The sequence below is a fragment of the Sceloporus undulatus genome, chromosome 3 (genome assembly GCF_019175285.1).
Source record: "Sceloporus undulatus isolate JIND9_A2432 ecotype Alabama chromosome 3, SceUnd_v1.1, whole genome shotgun sequence".
Taxonomy (NCBI): domain Eukaryota; kingdom Metazoa; phylum Chordata; class Lepidosauria; order Squamata; family Phrynosomatidae; genus Sceloporus; species Sceloporus undulatus.
The window spans coordinates 80,055,292-80,083,164 of NC_056524.1; the positions used below are offsets into that span (position 1 = coordinate 80,055,292).

Sequence of the window (27,873 nt, forward strand, 5' to 3'; positions counted from 1 at the left end):
TTCCAGTGCCAATGGTTTACCATTCTTGTCTTAACTGTAGCGTTTTTGTAGATGCTGTTCAGTAGCCAGCCATACTTATAGTTATTTTCTCTTAAGATGGAGCTCACAAAATACCAGGCAATTTGTAAAAGGCATAATGACTGGTAGTTTTGTTTGAATAGTTTTATAGGGAAAGGAAAGGAAGGGAAAAGGAAGTGTCTGAACTTTCTTACCTCTTCCTGCCGAGAAACCACACATGATAGGCTGATGTTATACACATGCAGATCTTTTTCTATAAAACACAGATTCACAATAGATTCCTTTGTGGACAAAAGTTAACTCTCTATCCCCTACTAAAGTTATGAGTAATCCCAGTTCTTGAATAATAGAGGTATTTGGCATCTATAAAGTACTGTTACATTTGTTCCTTACATGCTCCAGGCAATGCTAATTGAACTATTCCAGTGCTGTCTAAAATAGGCAATGAATTATTTCATTCTCATCAATTCAGTCTTTTCAGTGTTAACCTATATTTGAGGCTGCAGCCTCCTGTCGTAAGACACTGTAGTCTATTTTCCAGTCACCTGTGCTTGAGCCTGTTGAAGTCTTTGGCTACAACCCAAGACAATGTTTCTTTAGCACTAATCACACTTAAGCCTTTTGTAGGCAGTACCTCAGCTTTTAAACTGCACTAAAACTATAGGTTTTTTTTTTGTGGGGTTTTTTTTTTTTTTTTTGGCTATTTGGCCATGTTCTAGAAGAGTTTATTCCTGACGTTTCACCAGCCTCTATGGATGCCAGCCATGAAAGCACTAAAACTCCTTCTCAAGCTAAAACTAGTGATGGAATCAATGCTAATTGTAACAGTTGGATGTACCCATGAATGGGGAATATCTATCTGTTTGAATTTCCTCTCAACTCTCCACTATAAAATAAAGGCCAAAATCTTACTTTGAGGTTGTGTAACATGGATCTTCACATTTGGAATTAAGATTCTTAGTTATGTTAGTCTGGAATATCAATTGAAACTAACTCTGTGAAAGAAGTTGTATTGTAAGCTTTCTTAGACACCATGCATCTAAAGAAGTAGACTAAGAGGAGTACAGACTGCCCCTAAGGGGTGGCCTGTAGCCACCTCCACTTGCACCAGATCAGGGCCGTGGCAATCGCACACTGCTTTAAGGTGCTCCTTTGGTGCTGCGTTGGGAGGCAGAGTCAGGGCATGCATCGTATGGATGCCGTGCCCTGATTCCACCTCCAGGCCACCCTTAATGGGCAGTCTGCACAGCCCCAGTCTACAAAAGCTTATACAGTCCGCCCTCCCCATACGTGGGGGATCCGTTCCAGACCCACACACACACACACATATATGGGGAAAAGAGTGTATGTTCAAGCCTCATAAAAATAATGGAGCACGTGCTCATGATGGCGCTAAGTTCAGTAACTTAGAGAATGTGGGAGCTGACTTTGCTTTGTAGTCAATACCCTTCTTTGAGTACGTGCCTCATTATTTCTGCTGCGGCTTGCCTTCCAGTTAAGCTCAAAGCCATGGAAGGCAAGCCTGCCTATAAGGAGTGCCGACTGTACTGCAACTTCTTTTGCACAGTTTGTCCCAAAGGTGCTACAAGATCCCTATGCATTCACATTTGGAATTAGGTATTGATCAAGTTATGCAACCAGTCAATGGCAACCATACAAATGAATATGCAATCGGGTACACAGCTGGATGGTATCTCACATGCATTGTTCTCGTTGTTGTCATTGTGTGTCTTCTAGTCATTTCCAAGTTACAGTGACCCTAAGTTGAACCTATCATGGGGTTTTCTTGGCAAATTTCTTCATGGGGAATAGGATGTTAATTTTGTGTGTTTCAAGCAAACTTAACAGATCTCTTCTGTCAATTTGCAAATAAATTCTAAATATTTGTATCAACAGCTAAAACACTATTGCCACAACAGAGAATTCCTATTCTATTTATTTCATTTAAATGCTGTCTTTCTCCCAGAGTGGGACCCAAGACAGCTCTCAGACAAAGAGTCAACTTATAAAACCTTCATAGTAATTTGTAAAAGAATAGTTAAAACTACCACATAAAGCAGTATAAACTCATTTAAACAATTTACAAAAGTTTAAAAAGTTTAAAAGATGCCAATAAGAAGCTTTTTTGCTTACACTTTAAAAGCTTGCTTAAACAAAAAGGTCTTTGCCTGCTGGTGAAAGGAAAGAAGTTCCAAGGAGTAGCAGCCACTAAGAAAGCATTGCTCATGGCCTCAGCAAGCGAGCCTGTGATGGTGGTGGGATCAAGAGAAAGGCTTTCCTTGTAGATCATAGGCCCCTATAGTGAGGGATACGGTCTAACAGTCAAGACTTAAGACATATTGGGCCTTACATGCTATGACCAGCACTTTGGATTGTACCCAGAGATGAACTAGTAGCCAGTGGAGCTGTTTTAAAAAGGGGTTGTATGCCCCTTATAACTGACCATGGTGAGTTACAAACCGCCGGGTTGTGGCGGTCTCCTGCCGCCACCGCTTGCAGCGTCCGGGAGCTACAGCTGCCACACCGCGGGGCTCCCAGACGCTCTGAGGAAGGAGCACGGCAATCGCGCTCCTTCCTGGGCCCCGGAAGTGGCATCGCAAAGTGCAAGGCGCGCTTTTGCGGCATCACTTCTGCCGCGACACGTCTGGACGCTATGCATCCAAGATGTCAAAATGGTGGTGGCCGTGTGGAATGGCCGCCGCCATTTTGTGCGCGCGGACGCATACTAGGGTTAGGGGGGTGCGGAAGCACCGCCCCTTCCTAACCCTAGTACATGCTCCGCACGTACTTTCTGGCAGTTTGTAACCCGCCCATGGTCCACAATCTAGCCACAGCATTTTGGACCCATTGAAATTTCTGAACAGCTTCCAAAGACAGCCCCGTGTAGAGTGTATTATAGAAGTTGATTTAGACTAGAGAAATGCAGCTGGGACCTATATTTGCCTGACTGTTGAGATGTATTTTTGGAGGAGAAGCATAGGAAGGAATTGATGTATTCCAATTAATTATGCTTAGCATACAAATACTGTACAATAGCTTGGAAGAGTAGTGTCCCTAAGGTGGGAAATTTACCTTTTTAACTTCTTTTGTTCAGCTGTGAACACCTGTTTTTCAAAAATGGCAGTGTTCTGCTAGATGTTCTTCAGGAACATCTATCTGCATAATATGTACTCTGAATCTATTGCAGGTATGCATTACTGCACTGCGCTGGTATCCCATCATTTAGCTTACCTTTTTAATGTATGCTTGCCAATTCTCAGGGGGCAGATATTGTTCATTTTGTTTGTTAATTCATTTATAAATACAAACATCCATTTAAAATTTAAAAAGCCTAGCTTTGAAGGTATACTTTCAAAAACCCAGCCAGATAACGAAATAAAAGAACTTGGGAATAAAAATGAAGAAAGCTTGCTAACATGGCATATTATTTCATTTGCTAGCAATACTGTATTATTTTCCTCAAACAATGAGGAAAAGCTTTCCATGATCAAACCTCAAAGTTGGTGTTTTCTCTGCCAGTAAATCACTGAATAAATTCTCAAGAGACACTGAAATTGTCATAGGCAAGGAGGGATATATAATATTGGGTAGTCCTTAAGAGCTGAGATTGTGCTACAGAACTGGTTTTCCACATCCTTCCATTTTATTTTCACAGTATGTTGCTATACTGGCTCTATGAAACAGAAGTTTGTGACGGGAAACAGGCTGGGATAGACTAGTTATTAAGGAGATGAAAGCAAAGAATAAACATGATACAGAATATAGGTTTTATATAATACATGAACTGGAACTTCTATTCAGAAATGGCTGTAAATGGAATCTGTACCATGTCACATGATTTGACAGAGTAGACCATTTCTGCAAACCCAGGAGCCATTTCCCCCAGAACTTGTGAGAGGCCATCCATGCCACTGCTGTTGAAATTCAGTGAGTGTGGCAGCAAGATCAGCAGTAATGTATGCCGTGCATGTGCCTTGTTTTAAGTAGATTCATGTGTTGGGATGACGGTGGAGAATTGCAGCACTAGTGCTCCTGAATTTTGGCAATAAAATACACAGCTGGGGAAGAGGTTTGTACTTTTAACAGTGGTGAAAGAAAGAGAAATTCAAGGGCAAGGGAACTATGAGTTAAATTAGATAAAGGAATAAAGTTAGAAGGGTATAGTTGTTACAAGTGTTTTGAGGATAATTACATTTCACGCTATTCAGTACAGTTAAACTACTTTTAGGCAACTTTAATTGCTATGGCTTCATCTCTATAGTTTTGTGGAGTCTTTTTAATTCTCTGCCAGGGAGTTCTAGGGCCTCTGCAAACTACAAATCCAAGTACTGTATTACTTTGGATGCAGCTATAGAATTTAAAGTGGTACCAACATAATTGTATGGTGTGAAAGCAACCACATAAGGTGTTTTGTTCTTTTAGTGGAGCTGAGCACTCTGGGAGAGAAGATTTTGTTATGAAATGCACTTCAGTTGAAAATGCAAATGGCAAACTGCAGAAATGCAATCAAACTTACAATTAAGGGTCTATAGGTGAAGTGAGACTTTTATATTATGACTGCAAGGCATCAGTTCAATCTAACAAAGAGCTATGTGAAAAAAGACCTCCAACTGAGAGCATAATGTAATCTAGAAAAATGATGAGCATAAGTAGCTGAATTAGGAGGATTAAAAATTTGAACATGCTTTTATATACAGATAAATTTATTACTGATCTGAATATGGCAACAATTTGTTGTGTTGTATAAAGTTTATTTTCCTAACATTATCCATTTAAAGCCTCAGAATGTTTTTTCCCTTCCACAAGATTCTATTTATATGCTAATCTGCATCATTCACTTGTTATTTTCATTGTAACATGAAAATCTTACTTCGTTACTCTGTCCTTACTTGACCAAGAGTACTGGTTTTTTTCAAATATACTTAATGAAATTGTAGTGACAGTGCCTTAGCAAAAGAAAGCTTTATTAATTTGCTTTCAGGATAGATTAATTGTCTTTGTTTAAATCCCAAAATGTATTCTAAGCTACTTCAAGGTTTGTGGAGTTGGCATCAGTATGGAGAAAGCAGATTTGGCAGGAGAGGACAGTGCCAGAACAATACACTAATGAGCAATTCATTAGAAATGTTAATGAAAGTCTGTTAATAGTAAGAGAGCAAATACATGTTGAAGGTTGCTAGCATTATATTAACAAGATCTTTAAAAAAAAAAGCTGGCCTTCAAGGTGACTATCAAGAAATGGCTATCTAGATAATCTGATGTTTGCCTGTTTGACAACTAGCAATGATAGGAGGTTATTTTTGGTTACTTCAAAAATTTATTATTATTATTATTATTATTATTATTATTTAACAGCTACTACTACTATTAAAGGAAGATATGTGTGTAGCTGCAGTTCTAGGCTGTTCAATAAAAATGGAAAATAGAATGGGGACTGGATCAAAAGATAAGAATGAAAATGAAATAAAGGGACCCGTGAAGTGTGAGCAGAAAATAAAATATCTGGACTCTGAATGTCACTTTTATTAATAATGTTGTCATATACAGTTAAGAGTACTGAAGTTAGAATAGTTTTAAAAACCTTACTATGCTAGAGAGTTTCAATCTTTGCCATATCCCAGTGTCCACAGTGTGCAAGTTATGTACCAGATCTGTATGCATAGTTTTTTGTTTTATCTTTTGCTTTGTAAAAGGAGATTGTGAAAGAATAACACACATTGGTAGGATATAAAGAAAAGAGATGTGTATCCATGATAAAATGAAGATGGCAAGCTATTTTATACCTCCTAGCAAATGAATTCTGAGGATAGTAGTCCAGCTGTCTGTTGAGGAAGGCAACTTAAACACATAAAGAGCAATTTAAACAAACAACCACCATAGTATTTGTTCAGGGTTTCCTTTGAAACTAACAAACTAAAAATGACATTTCACTTAACAAAAACCTTAATGCTTTAACATTGAAGATAATGTGGGATGAATTAGGATTGTGTATATATGTGCCTTCAAGCTGCCTGTTGATTTATAAATTTCATAGGGTTTTGTTATGCAAGGAGGTGCATAAAACAAAGTGAGGTTTTATGCTAAGATTCCAAATTCTCTTCAAATGTAGAATGTGGTATAATATATAAAGTAAAAGTTTCTGAAAGTTTGCTGACCATCATCACAAAGTGACTGTTCAGGTGAAACAGAGTCGATCACAAAATGTTTGAAGACTGAGCAGAAATTCAGTATCTTTCTTGTCTCGTTTTTGCAACATATCAGACCAATTCCATGCACCCAGAGTTAAATTCTGTTGTACTTGGTGGTGCTTACTTTTAGGAAAGTATGTTTTTGCTGCCAAAGAATTTTAAAAGACAAATCTAATCTAAACATTTTAATACAGCTCATAGAAGGTTTGGATGATTTATAGCTGAAATGCATCTTTGGGGTGAAGCAGACAGTTGATAAAGAACAGCCAGAGGCCAAGCCATGACCACAGTGACCGCGTGGCCTGTGACCAAAGTGACCTGCCTCTGCAGGTCCATGCCAGGCTGGCCAGGAATCAATTCAAACCAACTCCTTTTTCATCTGGCCTTTGGACTGGAGCGCGGCCTTGGCACAGCTTCCAGCTCCTTTGGGAGCATGTGTCATGTAAACGCCATACCCCACAGTGGCCGGATGCTGCTTTATTTGGCTTTGTTTTTGAGCCTATATTTCCATTCACACCAAGTTCACTTGCAAGTACCCTAAACAGAATGCTCAGTTTTATCAAAACTAGAAAAGAAGTAATTTCACTGTCTTTGAAACAGTAAATGAAAAACAATCTTATGGTTGTTTTCTCAGAGATAAATCCCATAGCATTTGTCCTTAGGAGTATGCATAAGATTGTTTCTCACAGTTTTGAAAGGAAATGTTTGAGGAGCACAATATGCAATGAATACTGGAAGAAGGAGGACGCTTGCTACATAAAATTGAACTTCTCATGGTATTTGTTGCTAAATAATATACTTCGTATCGGGTTGGGAATGATGCAGCCCTCCAGATCTTGTTGGACCAAAACTCAAGCTTTTCTCACTAGTGGTTTTGGGATTGCCATGCAAAAGCATCTGGAGACTCACGATTCCTGCTCTATACTCTGTAACCTAAATAATAGGTGCTAAATAATAAACTAGCAGAAACAGATTTAGGAAAGAAGCTCCCCCTCCCCTATAATTGTTTTATAACTCTTTCTGAAGAAGCTGCCATGACTTCCTCCCCATGTTTGCAACCGGCAGACCTTTACCTGTTTGATTTAGAACCTCTCTCTGAAGAAGAAGAAAAAAACCAAGCTAGCCAAACAGTCCATTGGACTGTAGCAACTTTGAAGTAGCAAAGGGTATTCGGAAGATGGCTACATTTACTTTGGAATAATTTGACAAAGGGGCAGAGGTGTGAGGAGCTGTAAGGGTCCCAGGGAAAACCTCTGTTGCTACAGTTACTACATTGGCAACTCTAGGTGTAGAGACAGAAGCTGCACATTTGCACTGGAAAAATAATGCAGTTAGACACTGCTTTAACTGTCGTGGCTCAATACTATGGAATTCTCGACTTTGTCGTTTTGTGAGCTATTTAGCCTTCTTTGTCAGAGAACTCTAGTGCTACAATAAACTACAAATCACAGGATTCCATAGCATTGAGCCATGGCAGTTAAAGCAGCATCAAATTGCATTATTTCTGCAGTGCAGGTGCTGCCATGGAGTGACCAAAAATCCACCAGCTTGTTATACACCCACCTCCCATGCATGAGCACCAGATTTATTTTGAAGTTCATTTAAAAAAAAAAAAGGAATTGAAATGAAAAAGTATTTCAGTAATGATTCCCTTCCACAACTTTTCCTTCACTGAGGCTGAGATCCTTTTTCTGCCTATTCACTGCAACTTCAAAGTTAACAAAAGTTAGTTTATTATTATACAAACTGAAGGAGGTAGGCTTGGACGGAATTTGATGCTGCCAGGAAAGAGCACAGATCTATGTGAAAGTGGCAGTAGCGTCAGTACTTTATAAAGCTGCATTGTTCTCAATTGCATCATGGGGTTTGATTCTCACATACAAAGCCTGGCAAGACTCTCTCTCTCTCTCTCTCTCTCTCTCTCTCTCTCCTTTAAGTTCCCTTGTCTGTAGGCTTCTCTTTCTAAATACTCTAGCAAGCAACCTGACTCCGTTCCAAGCAGGAGGAGGGGAAAGTGAACGAAGGCAGGATTTACAAGTTCTTAATGCTTATCTTTCTTAATGTGCTGCAATTTAATAGTCTAGCAGTAGCACATTGTGTCATTTTGGGATACAAGCCAGCCAAACTTTTTTTTTTTAAAGTCTCACTGAAGTTTCAAGAAAGATGCCAGATTCTCCTTTTTCTTAAATCAGTGAGACTTACCAAGCCAACCTGCATATGTCTACTCAGAAGCACGTATACTCATTGCAATATGGTTTACTCCCATTTAAGGAGGCATAAAATTTAAGCCTCAATAGTACTTAATTTTGGCTGGATTGTGACCTTTATGTTTGAAGCATATCTTACAGGAATATAGTGGTGGTGGTGGTGGTGGTGGTGAGGGTAATTGTTTCTATCTCGCAATTTAATTCCAAACTTATACTGCAAGAAAGATTCTTCCAGTTCATATTTAAAATGATTCTTCAGTCTGTCTATTCACTGCATCAAATTGTTCAGCCATGAAGTGATATATTCCCTTTTCCCCTTTCTGTCCATTTCTTAGCGGACTTGAACAATGTCAGATTCTCAGCATACAGAACTGCCATGAAGCTTCGAAGATTACAGAAAGCTCTCTGTTGTGAGTATTCTGCAGACATATTATTTTTCAGAACTTAATTTCAAACATACATACATAAACTTTCAATTCAATCCACTTGGATAATCTGACAGGTAGTTTGAAGCCCTGTTATTGGCTGAGAGTAGCTTTCAGTGGTTATTTTTGCATATTGTTTAAGAGTTACTCTTTGCTTTTATCATCTTGGCAACAATTGGACACAGAACTTTAATGTATTCTGAGTTGATTACAGCTGGGGTCTCCCTTATCCAGAATTCCAAAATCAGAGCATACGCCAAAATCCAGAATTGTCCACATGGATGGCTGAGACAATAACACCTTTGCTTTTTCATAGTTCAGTGCACACACACTTTGTTTCATGCACAACATTGTTAAAAAGATCCAGATAAAATTACCTTCAGACTATGTGTATGAGATGTCTACAAAACATTAATAAATTTAATGTTTAGACTTGGGTCCCATCTCCAATATTTCTGTGTGTGTGTGTGTGTGTGTGCGCGCGCGCGCGCGCACATGCAAATATTCCAAACTCCAAAAAAGTCCAAAATCCAAACCACTTCTGGTCTCAAGCATTTTGGATAAAGGAGACTCGGGGGCTGTACATATAGCCCCTAAGGGGCAGTGGGTCGCCGTCCCTTTTCTAGCCAGATTGGGGCCATGGCAGCCTCGTGCTGTGAACCTCAGTCCGGCCTTTCAAGGGTGTAAAAAGGAGCTGCAAAAAGAGTGCCATAGCTGCATTGCTCCTTTGGTACTGCATCATATGGATGCAGAGCCAGAGCTACGCCATGATGCCATGCACCGTGTGGAGCAGCACACAGAATCAGGGCACCCTGGGGTGGTGGAGTCAGGCGTGCGTTGTGAGGATGCTATGCCCGACTCTGCCCCCACGTGGGCCTTAATGGCTGGTGTGTACAGGGCCTCAACCAGTACTGTTACAGCACCTTACAGACAACTTATGAGTTCCTGTGTGTATAACAGTTCATAATCTAGCCAAGAGAGTTAGCAATTGTAATGAAGATAAATAAAACCCAGTTTACTCCTGTTTCTGTAGTAGTTGTGTTATTTGTGCATTCATCTAGCAGGCATTTTAACTAGGAAAGTTATTTCATGGGGGTTTAGTGGGGGAGGCAGGGCCTGGGTACACTATTCCTGTAAGAGAGGTCAAGGAGAAAGAAGAAAAAGTCTTGATGTCAACTACATATGTTTGTGGGAGCAAAAGTAATCATTCTAGCAAGCAAAAGTAGCCATTTTACAGAGCTATAGATTAAGGAAGGAGAAACCATCTCAATCTGTTTATATTTTGTGGCAGTTATAAATCATTGCAAAAGCACTGTGTAGACATTTGTGAAGTTGTTAGAATTCTTAGACTTTTTCAGGAGCACTATTTGGGCTTCTTTTGCACCACTCTTCTTTTAAGTAGTTGCAGGAATTTTATGGCACAGTTTGTCTTTACTTAACAAGTTTACTTCATGGCCAAGTAAGATTTTTACCATTCCAGATGTTCTTAAAAACTTGTTTTCCATCTTTGCTAAATACCTCATTCTATTGTTCATCCCTGCTTCAAAGGATGCTCAGGAAGCTAACTCTTTCAAGCAATTGTAGAGTTTTAAAAACAAAACAAAACAAAAAACAGTTAATTATACAGACTTGTTAATATAATTCCAGTAGCACAGTTCCTTTCATCTTGAATTGTTGCTATTAGAAAAGAAGGAAAGACAGAGAAAGAAAGCCATATAAACTTCCTCTGGAAGATTAGTGTAATAAAAGACCTATTTGCCTGAGGAGCTTAAGGTTATACTTCTGTCCATACTCACTAGCAATTAAGACTATAGTGTGACTTGTTGTAGGCCACTCTATAGTGAACCTATCATCAGGGTTTCTTGGCAATTTTTTTTCAGAGGGGGCTTGCCATTGCTTTGAGGCTCAGAGCATATGACATACCCACGGTAACACAGTGGGTTTCCATGGCTGATCCAGGATTGAAACTCTGGTCTCCAGAGTCCTAGTACAATGTTCAAACTACTACACCACACTGGCTCTATACTTACTTGTATAGAATGACTTACTTTTGACTTACTCATGGCTTAGTTGTCAGTAATCATGCATTAGAATACTGTGGTTTGAATCCTATACTAGGCCTCCAGGAGACCCATTCTGGATAACTCATCCTCTCTCAGTCATGGAAGGAGGCAATGGCAAACCTCCTCTGAACAGATTTTGTCAAGAAAACCCCATGGTACGTTTGCCTTAAGGTTACCAAATGTTGGATGCTACTTAAAGGCACACAGTAAAAACACTGACAGCCTGTGCAAATTTCATATTGAAATAAAATGAAATAATTAGTAGCCTTGTCCCAAGAAATAACATAAAAAACAAATTTTAATTATCTTTCCAAGAATATCATACTCAAAAAAGAGTCCCCTACTTTTTTATAGTTTTAAAAGTTAGTGAGTATATTTTTAAAATGATCTTGTGGCACAAGGAACTTGTGACCCAATCCAGAAAGGCTTTCCTTGCCATTTTGGAGTAAGTGCACAAGCCATCACTGTCTGGAGAGTGCTTGCCTGGAGGGAGCTGCTTCAGAAGTAGTGGGACATTCCAAACATCTCCCCAAAACAGATCAGAAACTTCACTATGGGAGAAAACAGACAGGCAAAATGTGGTGCGTTCCCAGAGGCATGATGTACGCATGATGCACGCCCCCAAGCCGCTAGGAACATGCCATAAAGCCACCCCAAGCAACCAAAGTGTACCCAATAGCAACAGCAGCCCCATAGCAACAGCAGCATTGCAGTGGTGCAGTGTTTAGATGCCGCATGCTGCCGAAATGCAGAAAAACTGCCACTCCCATGGCAAAGGCGCCTTTTTCGTGGTTTAAAAAGGAGTGGCTTTCTGCCACTTCTTTTTGTGCCAGGAAAATGCCAGATTGGGGCTGTGGCATGCAGTTGCCATGGCCCCAATCCAGCACTCAAAGGGGCAGCGTAGAGCCACACTTTACCGCCATCTGTTTCACCCCTGAGCTAACATAATGGTCTGTTATCCTTGCATAGTGCACTTTTTGCAGGGTTGCTCCGCAGCAACAAGCAAAGGCAGAGAAAGTCATTAGGGATGGAAATATCTCTTGTCATGTGAGACAGGTGATTTTTCCAAGGCAGGCTTCTTAGAGCTTTGAAGACACACCCAGTAGCCATTGCAGAACCAAAAGTGTTGAAGTCATCAGCTTTTCCTCCTGATGGTGACAATGAGGATTTTCTCTGCCTTCACTTATTGCCACTATGCTTGCTTTTTTCTGACTGCAACTGTCCTGCTGTCAGTGCCATGTAGGCTGACACAGTGCACCAGCTGCATTTTTCTCAGCTATATTTTTATTGACTTCATTGAACTACTTCAAACAGTGAAGGATATTCATGTTTTTTAAAAAAGAAATACCAAGTTAAGGCATTAACATAGAAAGCATTACACTGACAAAAAGAGGATCCAGAATTGAATACTTACTGATACTTATTATTCAGTGCTGTTCCACGGTTTTTACTATGTTCTGCCACCAATAAATAATACATATATTTATTTTCTATATATTTAAAAGTTGCCACTTAAACTATGCAGTAGATGAGAATGCCTTATTAAACATGCTTTTGTGGATGATGGGCCTGCTATACAGTATATCTCAAGTATAGAAATACAAAACTATGGCTCTTTTGAAATTCGTGCAGTAATCCTCTAAAGGAAACTTGTTTTCACACTACTGCTTATGTTAGTGGATGCATTAATGGTATCTTGTTTAAAATAAAACCATCAGATGTTTTCAAGGCACTATGCCTTATTAGCAGGGAAAGTTCTTCCAAAAGAGAATGGTCTTATTTATCTGTAGGTGCATATTATAATTAGACTGCTACCTAATCCTTGAGGGGTTCACTTAATTATCATTGATGCATTCTCTCAGAGGGGTTGAACACTCACCAGAAGCTCTGTGTTAAAAGTATTTTATTGCATTTGCAATTTGGCTAATAAATTTGCATTAGAGAAAGCATACTTCAGTACTCCCTGGGGATGCAACTGCTGTGGAGATAGTTGCCAGACAAAAAACAGCTTTTCATACACTAAATAGATATCACCTATACAGAGAAAATGCATTAGTGGGTGGAAAGAACTGGAAAGGAAATCTGTAGGCTAGTACACTAGCCTGTCAGATGTTGCTTAGTCCAGCAGCCTTAACTAGGCAGTGGATTTGATCATCAGAATCATCTTTTACCACCAACTGGGGTTGTTTCTTATTAAGACTGTTATTTCTATTATTTACACAGTGGATCTTCTGAGTCTGTCTGCTGCATGTGATGCCTTGGACCAGCACAACCTCAAACAAAATGACCAGCCAATGGATATACTTCAGATCATCAACTGCTTGACTACAATTTATGATCGACTGGAACAAGAGCACAATAACCTAGTCAACGTCCCTCTCTGCGTAGATATGTGCCTCAACTGGCTTTTGAATGTTTATGACACGTATGTGTGGGTAGACTTCAGTGACAGTTGATTATAATGGACTCTACTCTTTGTGAAAAGGAGAGTACAATTTAAATAAGCTAATAGCAAACCTCCTCTTGACAAATTTTGTCAAGAAAACCCCATTATAGTTTTTCCTTAGGGACACCATATGTCAGAAATGACTTGAAGATACACAACAACAATGGGATATCTGCCATTACTCATTGCAAACTGCCCCTCTCCCCAACTGAAATCTGACCTCTGTTTCTTTCCTGTTTCCTAAGCTAATGTGCAAGTTGATGGGAAACACATAGTTTCTGTGAAAGACTAAAAGTGCTCTAGTGGGCTTCCAAAAAGTGCTAAAGATGTACCTTTCTTGAGCCTTTCCCCATTACTATGACAACATCCTATGGAATTCTGGGATTTGCAGTTGAGGGAGGGATGTTAGGAATTCTCAGTAAGAGAGCTACAGTGCCTCACCTTGACAATTAAGGTGGAATGTGGTGCTGTATTGTGTAATATGAACATAATAGCAGAGTTCTGATGCCAGGCTCTCTAGGTGCTCTAGCAATATAGGTCTAGGGCAGTTTTGGAAATTACATCATTATTGTTTGCAGGAAAGATGTGTGTATATCACACAACTCAGCTCTTGACAGAAAGAAAGAAAGAAGACAATTTTAATGTAAAGAAAGAAGAAACACTGGTCTGTTGTCTGCTGGAGGGTTTGGGAGATGAGCTTTAAGAGGAGGGTTTATAATACTATTGGGGACATTAATGTTAATGATGCCTAATATAACTAATGAACTTCATCTACCAAGGTTATCAATAATTATCCACCCAGCAGGCAGAATAATAAATAAAAAGGCTTCCTTTTTATGAGGAAGGTTCCAAACTCTGTAATTACCTTTGCCCCAAGTGCATTTTAAAAGCCGGGCATGCTAAATGTAAAGCCACACTTGATATCCTATCTAGTGTGGCCATAGCTGTATGGAGCTTGCAGATTCAGAGAAAGCATTCTGTTGAACAGCAGTTGCTGGCAGGTAGCAATAGGTGAGGAACATGTTTTTCTGGACATTTTTTTTTTTTAAATGCTGGACTGGAAAGACGCTTGATTTGATCTCCAATTCCATTTCTTATTCCCAACTTTCCATTAATTGGAAAATAACAGGACAGGCATAATGGGTTCTTTCCCACTTCTTCTATTATCTAGCCAGAAGTATTTCTTCAGCTTGTACTGCCTTGAGCATCTCAAATACTTAATATTTTCATAGAATCATAGAGATGGAAGAGATCACAAGGGTCATCCAGTCCAACCCCCTGCCATGCAGGAAATCCAAATTAAAGTATCCCCAGCAGATGGCAATCTAGCCTCTGCTTAAAGACCTCCAAGGAAGGAGACTCCACTACACTCCGAGGGAGTGTGTTCCACTGTCGAACAGCCCTTACTGTCAGGACCATGATTTAGTAGGCACTATGTACTATGGAAGCAATGTGCAATGACTGTGGTAAAACTAGTATTTTTGGACTAATTACAAAATATGTAAGAAAATGTCTAAAAGTTTACTTAGCTTTAGTAACTGTTTTTTTAAAGGAATATATCCACTGGGTACAGTTAAGATTCAAACTTCTTGTATGGACATGCTCCCATCTAAAACAACTGTTCAGGGTAGATGCAGTTGAATTGTATGTCTTTTATGAAAAAAGACAAAGTTCTTTCAGAAATTACTAGGAAAATACCACACCACTTTTAAATAGCATACAACACTCTTGAAATCTTAGTGCAGCAACCTAACATAGTTTTGATCTATTTAATTGTTATCTTTTGGTGCTGATATTTAATGCTAGTGTTTTAGGAATTTAGGGTTTTTCTTAACTTCTAGTAGCTTCATTGATACAGTTAGAAGGAATTACTGTTAATTGTACTGTTTGTTGATTATTATTTCTTCTCATTTTTGCTGTGATTTCAAACCAACAGGGGTCGAACAGGAAGGATCCGAGTCTTGTCTTTTAAAACTGGTATAATTTCCCTATGTAAAGCACACCTGGAAGATAAATACAGATGTAAGTCATGTTTCTTATATTGGTAGGGTTTTCCCCTGCAAGTTCATGCCGATGCAGAAAATTTGTTAAGTTCCCTCCCCCCTTCATTTTCACCTTTTAAATATTAGACACCTTTTTTGGTGTCTAACCAAAACTTGTATTGTGTATTTAGATTCAGACTTTAAACATAATGTTGTTTTTTTAAGAAACAAAGAAGCTAAATTAGTTTTTCCAAATGAGCAGGGTCCAAACAGCTACTGTGCCAATGGCTTACATGTGCCACCTGGTTAAATCTTTGTTGTTCTTTTGAGCAAAGCATCATTCCATCACCACGTTTGATGCAGCTTGTTGGGTTTGTAGCTGTTTCAAGACCACATTCAGTTGCTCAGAGCATCAGCAAAGTAGAGCTACAGACTTTCACATCCATCATTTTGTTGTAGAAGAGTGACCCAATATTTCGGTTTGCACATTAAAAGCAGCAAAGCTTTGTTCAGATTGACTTGATGTGATCATGTTCAAGACAAACAGCAGGATTTCTTTAGAAGTTCCAATGCACTATACCTCCTAGCAAATGGCTAAAAATTATTATTTGCATTCATGCCTCCTATTTTTTTCCTTAACTTATAGAGTAAATCTCACATAGCCTGACATATCAGTTCAGTGGAATTTCTCAGAGCTATGCAGGGAACAGAAAGCACCCCATGCATACTAAGTTCAGACTTGACTAGGAATGGGCTTGCTTTGATTAACTAATTAAATAGAAGTAAAGTAAAGCGAGGTATTAAAGCTGCATTAGGAAACTTGTTTACAAGCTGAGAGCTTTGCTGATAAATGCTGAAACAGCTGTAGAACAACACCATATTGTTTATATGTTATAGAAACATTTTAATGCTTTGAAAAAATACACAAGATTTCTTCATATTATGTAACTAGTGTAGTGCCATTATTTTATTTTAGTTGATCCTACTGTGCTTGGACATTATAAAAAGATTTCTGTGTCCTTGCTTCAGAATACACGCAGTATAGCAAATGCACAATAAATTAAATTTTAGTATAATTTCAGAAACTAACTTGCCCTCTGGGCAACACAACTTTCCTTCTCACCCTCTATTTATACACACTTTTGAATTCAATGTGTTTTGAAATGTTCTTTGAGGAAAACTTTCATATGTCTTCGTCAGCATGGAAAAACACAGATCAGTACAATTTCTTTCATTTTTATATGCTTTTTCAAGGAACCTTTGGGGTGAATCAGAGTTTCGAAAGTAGGTTGCATATGAATTGGACAGTATTTTGGTAGCTGCAGCATTTTGATTGTGTACATGTTTTATGCAAATAATTCACATTTACTATAGAAAAAATATCTTACTGACATTAAAATTTAATCATTTTAAATGTTGAAATATCTATTTAAAAGTTCTATGACACAATTATTTCAGGATTGCTATGTTGGAGAAGATTGCATTGCTAAATTGCCAAAAGAATTGTACTCGCACTAACAAGAGAAGTGAAACCTGATGGGAACTCTCCACTATTTCTTTGCATCTTTGAAAGCAAATTTCTTTTTGCATAGTTTCCATCCCTTTTATTGCTTATCCTGTTTTGTATTCCTGCCTCCAGATCTATTCAAGCAAGTAGCAAGTCCCACTGGATTCTGTGACCAGCGCCGTCTGGGCCTCCTCCTTCATGACTCTATCCAGATTCCCAGGCAATTGGGTGAAGTCGCCTCTTTTGGTGGCAGCAACATTGAGCCAAGTGTTAGGAGCTGTTTTCAGTTTGTAAGTTTGCTCATTTTTCTCCTATTTGATTTTTTGTTTCCAATACAGCCCAACCCCCCCCCCCCCCCCCGTATTTGTAGGATAAGCAAACAGAGTTTCACTTGCCTGCATAAGGGGGGGGGGAGTCTGTTTAGTAGACTCTGGAAGATCTCGCTGAAAAACGGAATTTAAACTAGATTTAAATTTAATAAACCCGCCAATCAGACGACATCGCTGTTAAGGTAAAATAACACAAAGTTAAGCTGGAGGTAAAGCAGAGAAAAAGGCAGCTTTTTACTTGCGGCAAGTTCCAAAAGTAAAAAGCTGCCGATTTTCTCTGCTTTACCTCCAGTCTAACTTCACATTATTTCACTTTGTGGGTCATTAGTGTAATAAACTTCCTGCATTTGCGGTTTTTAAAAATATTCAAATCTAGTTTAAATCCCATTTTTCAGTGGGATCTCCCAAGTGTGATAAACTACATAGAGTGTTCACCATTATCTGTGGTTTTCATTATCCATATAAGTCTGGGAAGCTATCCTTGGCAGTTAATGGGGCTTGGACTGTTCATAAATTTCAATGCAGGAGAAATAAACATGGGAGCAAAGTATTCTTAATTGTTGTTGGAATATTTTCTTGGAAAGTCAGTTAGTATAGGACAGCCTTTTCTACAACTCTATACCCTGTTTGGAATAGACACCCCTTAAAATGAAAGAATTATTTCTGAAAATGGTTGTAGGAATCAAATCTGTTACTGTGATGTTTTCCACTGTAAAAGATGGTTGTTCTTGTTTTTTAAAGCAGTACTAAAATAGTACAGTCAGTAGCATGATTAGCAGGAAACATTTGATACTTGCATCTCCAAAATCTTACCAAATAAAAATGGTGTGTGTGTGTGTGTGTGTGTGTGTGTGTGTGTGTGTGTGTGTGTGTTTGTGTGTTAAGGTGAACAACTGTGGTGGGCCCTGGGACCCTGCAGGGCTTCACAGACTGCCAGGAATGCACAGGGTGAAGGTTTACTTCTGAGTTTGAAAAATTGGAAGTGGCCTACAACCTAGATTATTTTTCCCAGGAGTCCATTTTTGTTTCTCTTTTTTTCCCCCAGCAAGAAAAGTGATGGTCTCTGGAGTCTGGAATTGAGGACCACAAAAAGCGCCTTTAAAGGCCACACACAAAGCCACACTTTGCCCACCCTTGTTCTAATAATCCAGAAACTTGGACTGCAGAGTCCCTGGAGAAAGGATGAACTCAGGGCATAAGGCTAAAAAGAAGTTAACAGGTGTAGCTGCACTGGTTAAATGTTCTCTTCTGCACAACAATTAAAGGAGGAAGAGCTTTGCCCTCTTGTTTATCATCACCATCCTAGGAGAGCAGTTTTTCTCTTAGCTGCCCTCTAAGAGATCAAAGGTGGCAGTGGGGTCCATCAAGAAAAATAATGTAAATTTGTTAGCTCCTACTAGATCTAAAGGTGACCTAAGTTCTGATTTTTCAGTTTGAATTCACTGTCTCAGCAGTAGGCCTATGTACTATGTTTTCCACAGCTGTTAGCAAAATTGATAGTGAATGACAACAGTGGTTCCGGCAATGTATGTTTAGAGGTATTCAAGACATAGGTCTGTGTTGAGAGATGAAAACAGCTTAGTAAACTGAAGGGCCAGAATTAACATTTCAGAGCAGAATCAATAGACTTCATTTCATTGTTTGATGGCATACATCTCTTCCTCCCTGAAGCACACTTATGTCTCTGAATTCTGTTCCCTTAAGCACTGTTTGTTTAGTAAAAAAAAAGTTAAGAAGAGTCTGTTTAAGGCAATTCGCAATACAAAAGCATATCTTTTGTCTTTTTAATATGGAAATGGAGTGAGTGGAGGGAAGAAGCAAAAGAGTCCTTTGTATATGGCTTCCTCCTCAAGTTAACATTTCAAAAGTTGAACCATAAGGTGCATGATAAACACTTTTCTATGTGATTTATGGTGCATTTGAGGATACAGAAGAACCTTGTATACCACTTGCTTTGAGTTATTGCTGCATGCCAATAGGTATGTCCATATCCTCATCAAATGCCCTCACTGTTTTTAGCTGTCTTCAGATTTCTCTTCATACTGCTTAAATTAAAGAACTGCTAAGTCTTGTGCTATGCAGAATGAGTGATATTATCCTATGACAACCATAACGAGAGAAAGACAGTGTGGTTTTGTGGTTTGTGTGTCAGACTAAGACTCTAGGAGACAAGGATTCAAGCCTCTGCTCAGCCATGAAAACCCACTTGGGCAAGTCATATCAAAAATCCACCGAACAGTGATACCTTTATTGGCCAACCAATATGCCCAATATATATGTTGCAAACTTTCGAAGCTTCACTGGCTTCTTCATCAGGCAAGGTGTTACAAACCAACAGGGGGAAAAAGTTGAAGATGTTAGTCATAGGCCTGCATTTTGCTGTTTCTCTTCTTAGTTAAGATGGTATGGAGGGGCATATCTTGCAGATTGGCACCTCCTCCTTCTGGCCATGTGGCAACTGGGAGATTCTCAAAATCCAGGAAATATAAAAGCCATTTGCAACACAAAAAAGATACTTCCTTTGCAATCCAATATGTCTCCATCTTTTGTGAGGCCACAGGCCCCTTTGTAAGCAGGGGACACTTGGGCAAGTCATGTTCACCTACACAAGCTCTACACAAATTGAAAATCCAGGGCAGTTTCCTTCTTGAGGTTGTATGTTTTCACATATTTTTCTCCGTTTTTCTTTTATTCTTCCATTAAACCTTCTTTTCATTCTGAAAAATAAAATAGTTGTTCATATTCACCAGCAGCAGGAAATTTCTTTGGTTTGGGATGTCAGGTGACCCCAAGGATCCAACTACTGTCCAGAGATGATAAAAATTTCCTATCCTGCTTCCCTTTCTGGAGCCCTAGTGGTGCAGTAGTAAAATGCCAGTTCTGCATTTAGTATTATTAATTAATTATATAGCACTGTAGATTTGCACAGCGCTGTAGCCACAGAGTTGTAAATTCAATCCCAGGCAGGGTTCCAAGGTGCACTCAGCCTTCTGTAGATTGGTAAAATGAGTACCCAGCTTGTCGGGGCAATTGGCTTATACATTGTAAACTGCTTAAAGAGTGCTAGTTCACTGATAAGTGGTATAGAAATGTACTTGCTATTGCTATTGACATTGCTGTTGCCTTTCTGGTTGGGAGGGGAAGCAGGCTTGGCTCATGGACTAAAACCTCCATCCCCTGATTTTCAGATAATTCTTTGCACAAGGCTACATGACAGTATTCTCTAACCACCATTTTATAATAGCATCTATCTAGAGGAAGATTCTTGGAAATGGAAGCCATCAGGTTAAGATATAAAGGTCCTGGCTAATGCCACTGTTTGTCATTATATACAGGACACCCGCATTTTAGGTGGGCGCGCCATACATGGCTTCCAGTATACGTTGGAAGCCATGTTGAAAAAACTCCTCTCACACCCTGGAAGAAGTAATGGGGTGCGCCACAGGCATGAGCCCCATTACTTCTAATGAGGCTTGAGCGTATGTGTTTTTTCCCTTACGTGGGGGGGGGGGGTGGTCCGAAATGGATCCCCACATAAGGGAAGGATGTGCTGTCCATGCAGAATTTACATGAAACCTCTGATATAAGAGAAGTGCAAAGGCAGTTACAGATTAACTCATGTGGCAAAAAGTTTGACTCCTGTAAATAAAGTTAAACTTGGCTTTAACTTTTACACAGGGCGCTCTTCTTTTATGTGTAAAAGAAGTAGCACAAGTAATGGGGCTCATGCTTGCGGCAGTGCAGGGCGGCAGCGCACGTTTGCCACAGGCACACGTGCCATTGTTTCTTCTGGCGCACAGTGCCGCTTCTTCTGGCGCTGCTTTCAGTGTATGCTGAAAGCAGCGTATAATGTGCCCGCGTATGACGCGGGCGCACTGTATTATTTCAGCAGTAAGCATGTTCAGCATGTGTTTGCTTATAGTTTAGTCTGCATTCCTCCACCATTCCCCAGCTAATTTTGGAAAGTAAACCAGTTACTTAGTTGCAATTTAGATTTGGATATTTCTGGATATATTCTCTAGTCATTTCAGTTGAGCTTTCAGGCTGGCTTTATTATCTAGAGGTTGGCAAATAAATGCTCCCCAGGCCCCTGTCTTTCAGTAGTGTTTAACATTCTGTGCTGTTCTATTTTGTTTGCTTGTTTGGAGCACTGATTAAGAAGAGAGAGCACTGCATTGGTTCAACAAATTTTTCTGTAAGTCACTTGGAGATGCACGCTCAGCTTATAGAAATTATACTGTGTTTTCCCAAAGCACTGTTTATTTCAGTATCTGTGCATATCTGTGTGAGATCCATTTGAAGCTGATGGGAGACCAACAGTATACATAATTTACCAGCTAGGTGTTTATTAAACTAGTATCAGGAGGAGGCAGTGGTCAAAGGAGTAAGTATACTAAAGCTGAATCTGAACAATGTGGATAATGTAGATGAGTCATGATGCTTATGAGAGGTGGGTTTCCTTGGGTTTGATGCTTTGAGTTGTCCAATATATAGGTATTCAGCCAGTGATTATTCTTGATTCATCTTCCTACTTGAAAAACAGGCTTGGGCCATCATCAGAAGTGCTGTTTATTCACATGTTTTATATGAGCTACTCTGTCTAGACCTGTCCTGCAAAGATGGTTTAACAGCTCCTATGGTATGATGCATTACCATAAGAGGCACATACTGTATATATTATATCTATTTTGCAACAGCTGTGTTGACTGCCAGTGAACTCAGAAGTTAGCAATTCATTCTGCCAGTTTCAAGTGCTAGATAGATATGTAAAACATATGTAAAACATTTGACGATCTAGGTCGAACTAGAAGAATAGCCATCCCACCCCTCTCCACGCCAGAGGCTGTGGAGCTGGGATGGGTTTTTTGCTGCCCTCCTACTGGTGGAGACCAGGGCAGTTAAATCATGCCATGGAGGCTTGCCATGGCATGAGGCTGTAGGGGGTGTGGTTAAGGGCATGCTTTGCCTGTCATCCCCTAGGTGTCTCATTCCTGGATTAACCGTTGACCCACCCACCCGCTGCTAGTATAGTGTGAAGTTTCACTTGGTCGCCTAGGGGCCGGGTAGGAATTTTCCCCTTTTTCCATGGGGTTTTTCTCCTACCCCACACTATTTCGAGTGGCATAAGGGAGATTGACTGAGGTGGTGTCACAATAATACATGATTTGGCTTGAAATTTGTTGATTCTAATTGAATGTATTTATTTATATTTTGCATAAATCTTTGGATGTGATCTTGGCGAGCACCTTGGACACCCTACTGGTGTTAGGAAAATTTCTGGAAGCACCTCTACAGGCCTTGCGACCTGCGAGGTGGCTGAAAGGAATGGACCTTGGATCTGGCTGGAAAGTATACCCCAACTTTAATCTTCACAGATTGGGAAGGGGGACTTCTTGCTTGGCTTCCTTATGCGGGCTGTCCAACGGCAACCCAATTTATGGACTGTCATTGAGGGCCCAGGTGTTATCGTCCTTCATAAGCTGCAGAGGTAGTCTGCGGTAAGACACCAGTATGGAGCATCCCTATCTCCCACATTTGTTTTGGTTATGATACTAGTTGCAGTTCCGTTAAGAACTTAATAAATAGGTCAATAAATGGCCCTGTTTTTATCCCATATATCTTGTGTCTGGTCTCTTTATTCCAGGGGTAGGATAGCAAGCCCATTTAGTCAGTTGAATAGTGAACCAACACATAGGTAAACACCATGGAATCAGTGGGTCATCTCTAGTCAGGAGTAACCGTAGGATTTAAGCCTATGTATTTCTCAGTGTTCTCCCTTCTCTGTACACACAGCTTTCTACGGTTTCTTGTGCCAGCTGTTTTAATTTGTTTGTTCCTTTTTTGTAGTTGCTGCTTTTACTTTATGTTACTGATGTATATTTTAAGTGGCATTTCATCAGTTGTTATTTTGCAGTTATTTGAAGTGTAGTAATTATGTATTTGCATTGTTGGAAACCTTAGTGCAAGATGGATTGTTTTATTTATGTTGATTGTCTGTAGCAATTGATTCATTCTTTTCTTCTCTTTGAATATTATCATTTTGGGGCGGGGGAGAGCACCCAAGTCTTCATACATATTTTTTACTAAGAACAGGGATAAATTGTATGGGAGTGAAAGTCATGGGAAACAAGAGAGAGGGGGAGGGAGAGAGAAGGTGTGAGCAACAGCTATGTATCGATATCTGTACTCCTAGTCTCTTACAGGTTGAGTTCCCTGTCTAGAATCTTGTCAGTTTTACATGGTAGCACAGAAATGTGATGTTTGCCATACCAAGAGATAACAAGGGTTGAGAATGGGGTTGGGCAGGAAATCATCTTAGTTTTCAATGTAAGTTGTGGGTGGGTAAGAATATTACTCTATCAATATGCATGTGCTCAGAAGAGTAGTGCTTGCAATATTCTTGTTAATGGTTGGAAACAGTCCTACAAAAGATAGGTGTTTATCACACTATACTCTTATAGTGCTACTATTCCACTTTAACTGCTCTAGCTGCCTCCTGTTGCATTCTGGGATTTGCAGTTTTAAGGAGGGGTATTTAGAATTCTCAGGCAGACTCTCTGCCTGAGAATTCTAAATACCCCTCCTTAAAATTGCAAATCCCAGAATGCAACAGGAGGCAGCTAGAGCAGTTAAAGTGGAATAGTAGCACTATAAGAGTATAGTGTGATAAACACCATAGATAGTCTGTCCATCCATCCTATGGAATGATGGGGTCTTTAAAAATAAAAACATCTGCAACCTTTAAGTTATTTTTTCTTTCCTGAAAGTATGAATATAATCCTCAATAACTCAGATGTTACAAACGTTAAAAAGGAGAAGCAAAGATCAGTTTAGGGAGAGATATGAAGGTTCATATGACCTAAACAAAATAGAACTTGCACTTGGTTTTTTTTATTTATTTCATTCATTTTCTTCTCTCTCACTTGTCATACTAAGATTTCAGAGCAAATAACAGTGGCTTAAGGTTCAGTAAATATATCATTTGTATAGTAATTGGAAAATGGGATGCAGTGGCATAGTGGTTATGATGCCAGTTCTGATGATCTCAAGATCAGAAGGTCAGCAGTTTGAGGACCAAATGCTATATGACGGAGTGAGCTCCCATCACTAGTCCCAGTTTCTGACAGCTTAGCATTTTGAAATCATGCAAATGTAAATAGATAAATAGTTACCACTTCTGTGGGAAGGTAACAACATTCCATCCAGTAATGCTGGCCACATGACCCCGGGCCATCTTCATACAACCCAGGCTCCCTTGGCTTGATAATGGAGATGAGCACCGCCCCCTACAGTCAGTTATTCATATCAAGGGGGAAATTTTACATTTATAGAAATTGGAACTATATATCTTGCCTGCTGAACCTTGTCTTTTCAATGCCAGCTTAAATAGGCACTTTCAAATAGTGTTCAGTCTCTGATTTTGATTGATTTCTAGGGAATGGAAGATCCATACCATAGCTGTGATGTAGCCATATATGTTCACGCCCTCCATGAGACTGTGCTATTGAGAGGTTGCTTTCAAGTGGTTGTAGTTCTAGTGAAAAAACATGGAGTGGAAACCAGGGTCTGTAATCAGACCAAATCTTGCAGAAACAAAAATAAAAATAAAATTGGTGTAAAAATTGAGTCTAATTTAAAAGGTCTTGATAGTGAGGCTGTAAAAGACATTGTAGAAATGCTATTTTTCCTTCCATCTGTCTTTTCTGACTCATGCCCACCATGCTTATTTTATGCATTTTACCTGATAACCAAATCTAGATGTCCCACTCAATGTTAGCAAGCCACTTTATTTTTTCCCATGTATTGAACTATTAGAATTTTGATGCAATTATTAATTATTAAGGGCAGTATTGTGCTGACAGAAGAGTACAATCCAAGAGAGTGTGAGTTCCTTTCCCCCTGCAACCTCTGTGTACTCTCAAATTCTGCCCCAAAGACCTAAGGAACCCCTTGGAGTCCGTTTTCAGGTGGCTCTAATGGTTATAAGTGGAAGGAGCAAAAAGAAAGCCCTGTCATATTGGCATGGTAATATGAGCACAGTGTTGTACTTAGGCCTGAGTGCCAGCAACATCCTTTTCTTCAGAATATCTCAGTTACATCTACAGGTTGAGTCTCCCTTATCCAAAATGCTTTCGAGCAGAAATGTTTTGGATTTTGGATAATTTTTTTTGAATTTTGGAATATTTGCATGAAAATCTTGGAGATGTAACCCAATTTTAAACATGACATTTATTTATGCTTTGTATACACCTTACACACATAGCCTGAAAGGTAATTTTATACACAATACTTTTAATAATTTTGTTCTTGAAACAAAGTTTATGTAACTTGAACCATCAGAAAGCAAAGGTGTCTCTATCCCAGCTCTCCATGTGGATAATTTTGGATTTTGGGGTATTTCAGATTTTGAAATTCCAGTTATGGGAGTATCAATCTGTATAGGGTCCATTGAAGTTTCTACTACAAATATTACTTTAATTTTGTTCAATTATTAGCAGGCAGAACTTCTAAATTATAAATTTCAACATGCATGCAGTGTATCTGCTCTTGTACCATCTCCTCCCCCCCCCCTCTCTCTCTGTATTATTGAGTTTCTGTGGGGTTAAATACCAACTTACAAATACAGTCCCCCCTTGAAACTCATGGGGGATCCATTCTGGACTCCCCCCAGTTCCAAATCTTGCACTTATTCAAGCGTGGATGTGGGTAGTATGCCCCATTAAGGTTAATAGTGGTCACCCCTCCATGGATTTTCAAGTTCGTGGATTTCAAGTCTGCGAACTTGGAGAGGCAGCTGTAACAATAATTTTCGATTAAGTTGTTATGCTTATCCAGTTATTAGGAAATTGTTATTGTTATTGAAATTATTATTAGGAAATTAGGAAACAGCTTAGGGAGTGCTGAGTTCACAGATAAGCGGTATAGAAATGTACAATTGCCCCTCAGTGGAGGGGCAACCTCTGCTATTTCCAATGTCGCGCCCGGCATGCGCATGGGGACATGCCCCATTCAAATCCGTGAGGCTTGAATATGCACAAGGCTTCGTTTTCATGGGGGGGGGATCCAGAATGGATCCCCTGCAAAAACAGAGGGCCAGTGTACTTGCTGTTGCTATTCCTATTGCTATCAAAAGCCTGTTGAAATTAAAAGTCTTTGCCTGCTGGTAGAAGGACAGTAAAGAGGAGACCATTATAGCTTCTGAGCAACCACTGAGAAGACCCTGCCTTGTGTACCTCCCAGACATTCATGTGAAAGTGATGGGACTGAGAGAAGGTCTTCTCCTCTATACCTCAGGGCATAGACAGGTTCATGTGAGGAATAAGATGAAGTCAAAGGGTGACCATGTTTTTCCAAACCTGATGGCTTCACCCAAAACTTTGGTCATTTGTCCCTTTCCTCATGTTCCTAAAGTGCTAGCCAAGCGCTTTGCTTTGGTCATCATTTAGCCTTGCCAGTTGTGTCAGAATTGGCTATTCTGCATTTAAAATTTATTACTGTGTAGACGTCTTTAAATTGAAACAAGGGAGAAATATGGAATTCTAATATAGACAGTTGAATGTAGAGGGGAAAGGGCAGAATTTACAGCCAACATAGTAACACTTGGCATATTAAAAATAGCTACTGCTTAGTCTTTGCATCTGATTATTGGCTAAGATAATTTGATGCAGTTTTGTTACCACCACAGATGAACTATATCATTGGTAAATAAGTCATATTTTTAGCATGTGTTAAAATTTTAGAAGGCATAATTTAAAAAAAACAGTAACATATAACGTTATAATGAATAGCTATTTTCCTCTTGAAATGGTACTACTCTGAATTTAAATCACAAATATAACAAGTTTTTTTTCTGGGAACTAGGAAACACATAATTTTGTCCTATGATTTGCAGTTTTGCTGTGGCAATTTCAGAGAGCTATGTTGTTAGAGGGAAACAAGTCTTAAGTTTCCTTTTGTTTGTCTGGATAAATTTTGTTGAATTATTTCCCTTTATAAAACCCTTAGAAGCAATTTGGCTGGATTTAGAGATTATTTTAAAAATTGTAATAGCAACTTAGAACATTAAAGAGTGATTTGTCATCTTTTGCTTGACCCTAACAAAGTTTTCTCAATGTGACTTTAAAGCATTTCTGTTCTAGTTTTGGTGTATTTCAATGTAGGAGAATTTTTCTATGCTGTACACTATATAAATTGAAATGAACAACAGTCAAGACTATTAGCAGTCAAGAGAATTGATATGAATCTGCAGAAAGAGGGAAATTAAAATGATCTCTGGATATTACAAGACTTTTTCATCCAGTGTATGCTCTGGTAAATTAAAAGCAGCTACAAAAGGTATTGCTTTGAGCTGTTTATTCTTAATCTGCCTGCGGCATACACTGCATCATTTCAGTACAGAATCCCCCTTTTGATGGTATGGATAGCATAAAAATGATTTTTTAGAGTCGGAGGTGCATTTACAACAGATAAATCTACATGAACATTTAATGAGTAGGATAGCACAGTACAGACTTCTAAACTCTCAACAGTATAACAGTAAGTACAGTGGGCTCTTGGTATCCACTGGAGCAAACTTGGTATCCAGACCCCCTCCCCCGCCCCTGTGGATACCAAAATTCATGGATACTCAAGTCCCATTAATATAAGGTGGCATAGTAAAATGGTGTCCCTTATATAAAATGGCAAAATCAAGGTTTGCTTATTGGAT

At 39.3% G+C, this 27,873-nt stretch overlaps 1 protein-coding gene across 15 annotated transcripts in view; it reads left to right on the forward strand.

Annotated features, from left to right (window-relative positions):
- DMD (dystrophin) overlaps window positions 1-27,873 on the forward strand; it is a 1,477,396-nt gene that overhangs the window by 1,397,175 nt on the left and 52,348 nt on the right. For all 15 annotated transcript variants that reach the window (XM_042458881.1, XM_042458877.1, XM_042458883.1 and 12 more), the window contains 4 exons: window positions 8,749-8,823; window positions 13,125-13,326; window positions 15,284-15,369; window positions 16,969-17,126. In XM_042458881.1, the coding sequence (XP_042314815.1) occupies window positions 8,749-8,823; window positions 13,125-13,326; window positions 15,284-15,369; window positions 16,969-17,126 (521 nt within the window). The remainder of the gene's footprint in view (window positions 1-8,748; window positions 8,824-13,124; window positions 13,327-15,283; window positions 15,370-16,968; window positions 17,127-27,873) is intronic.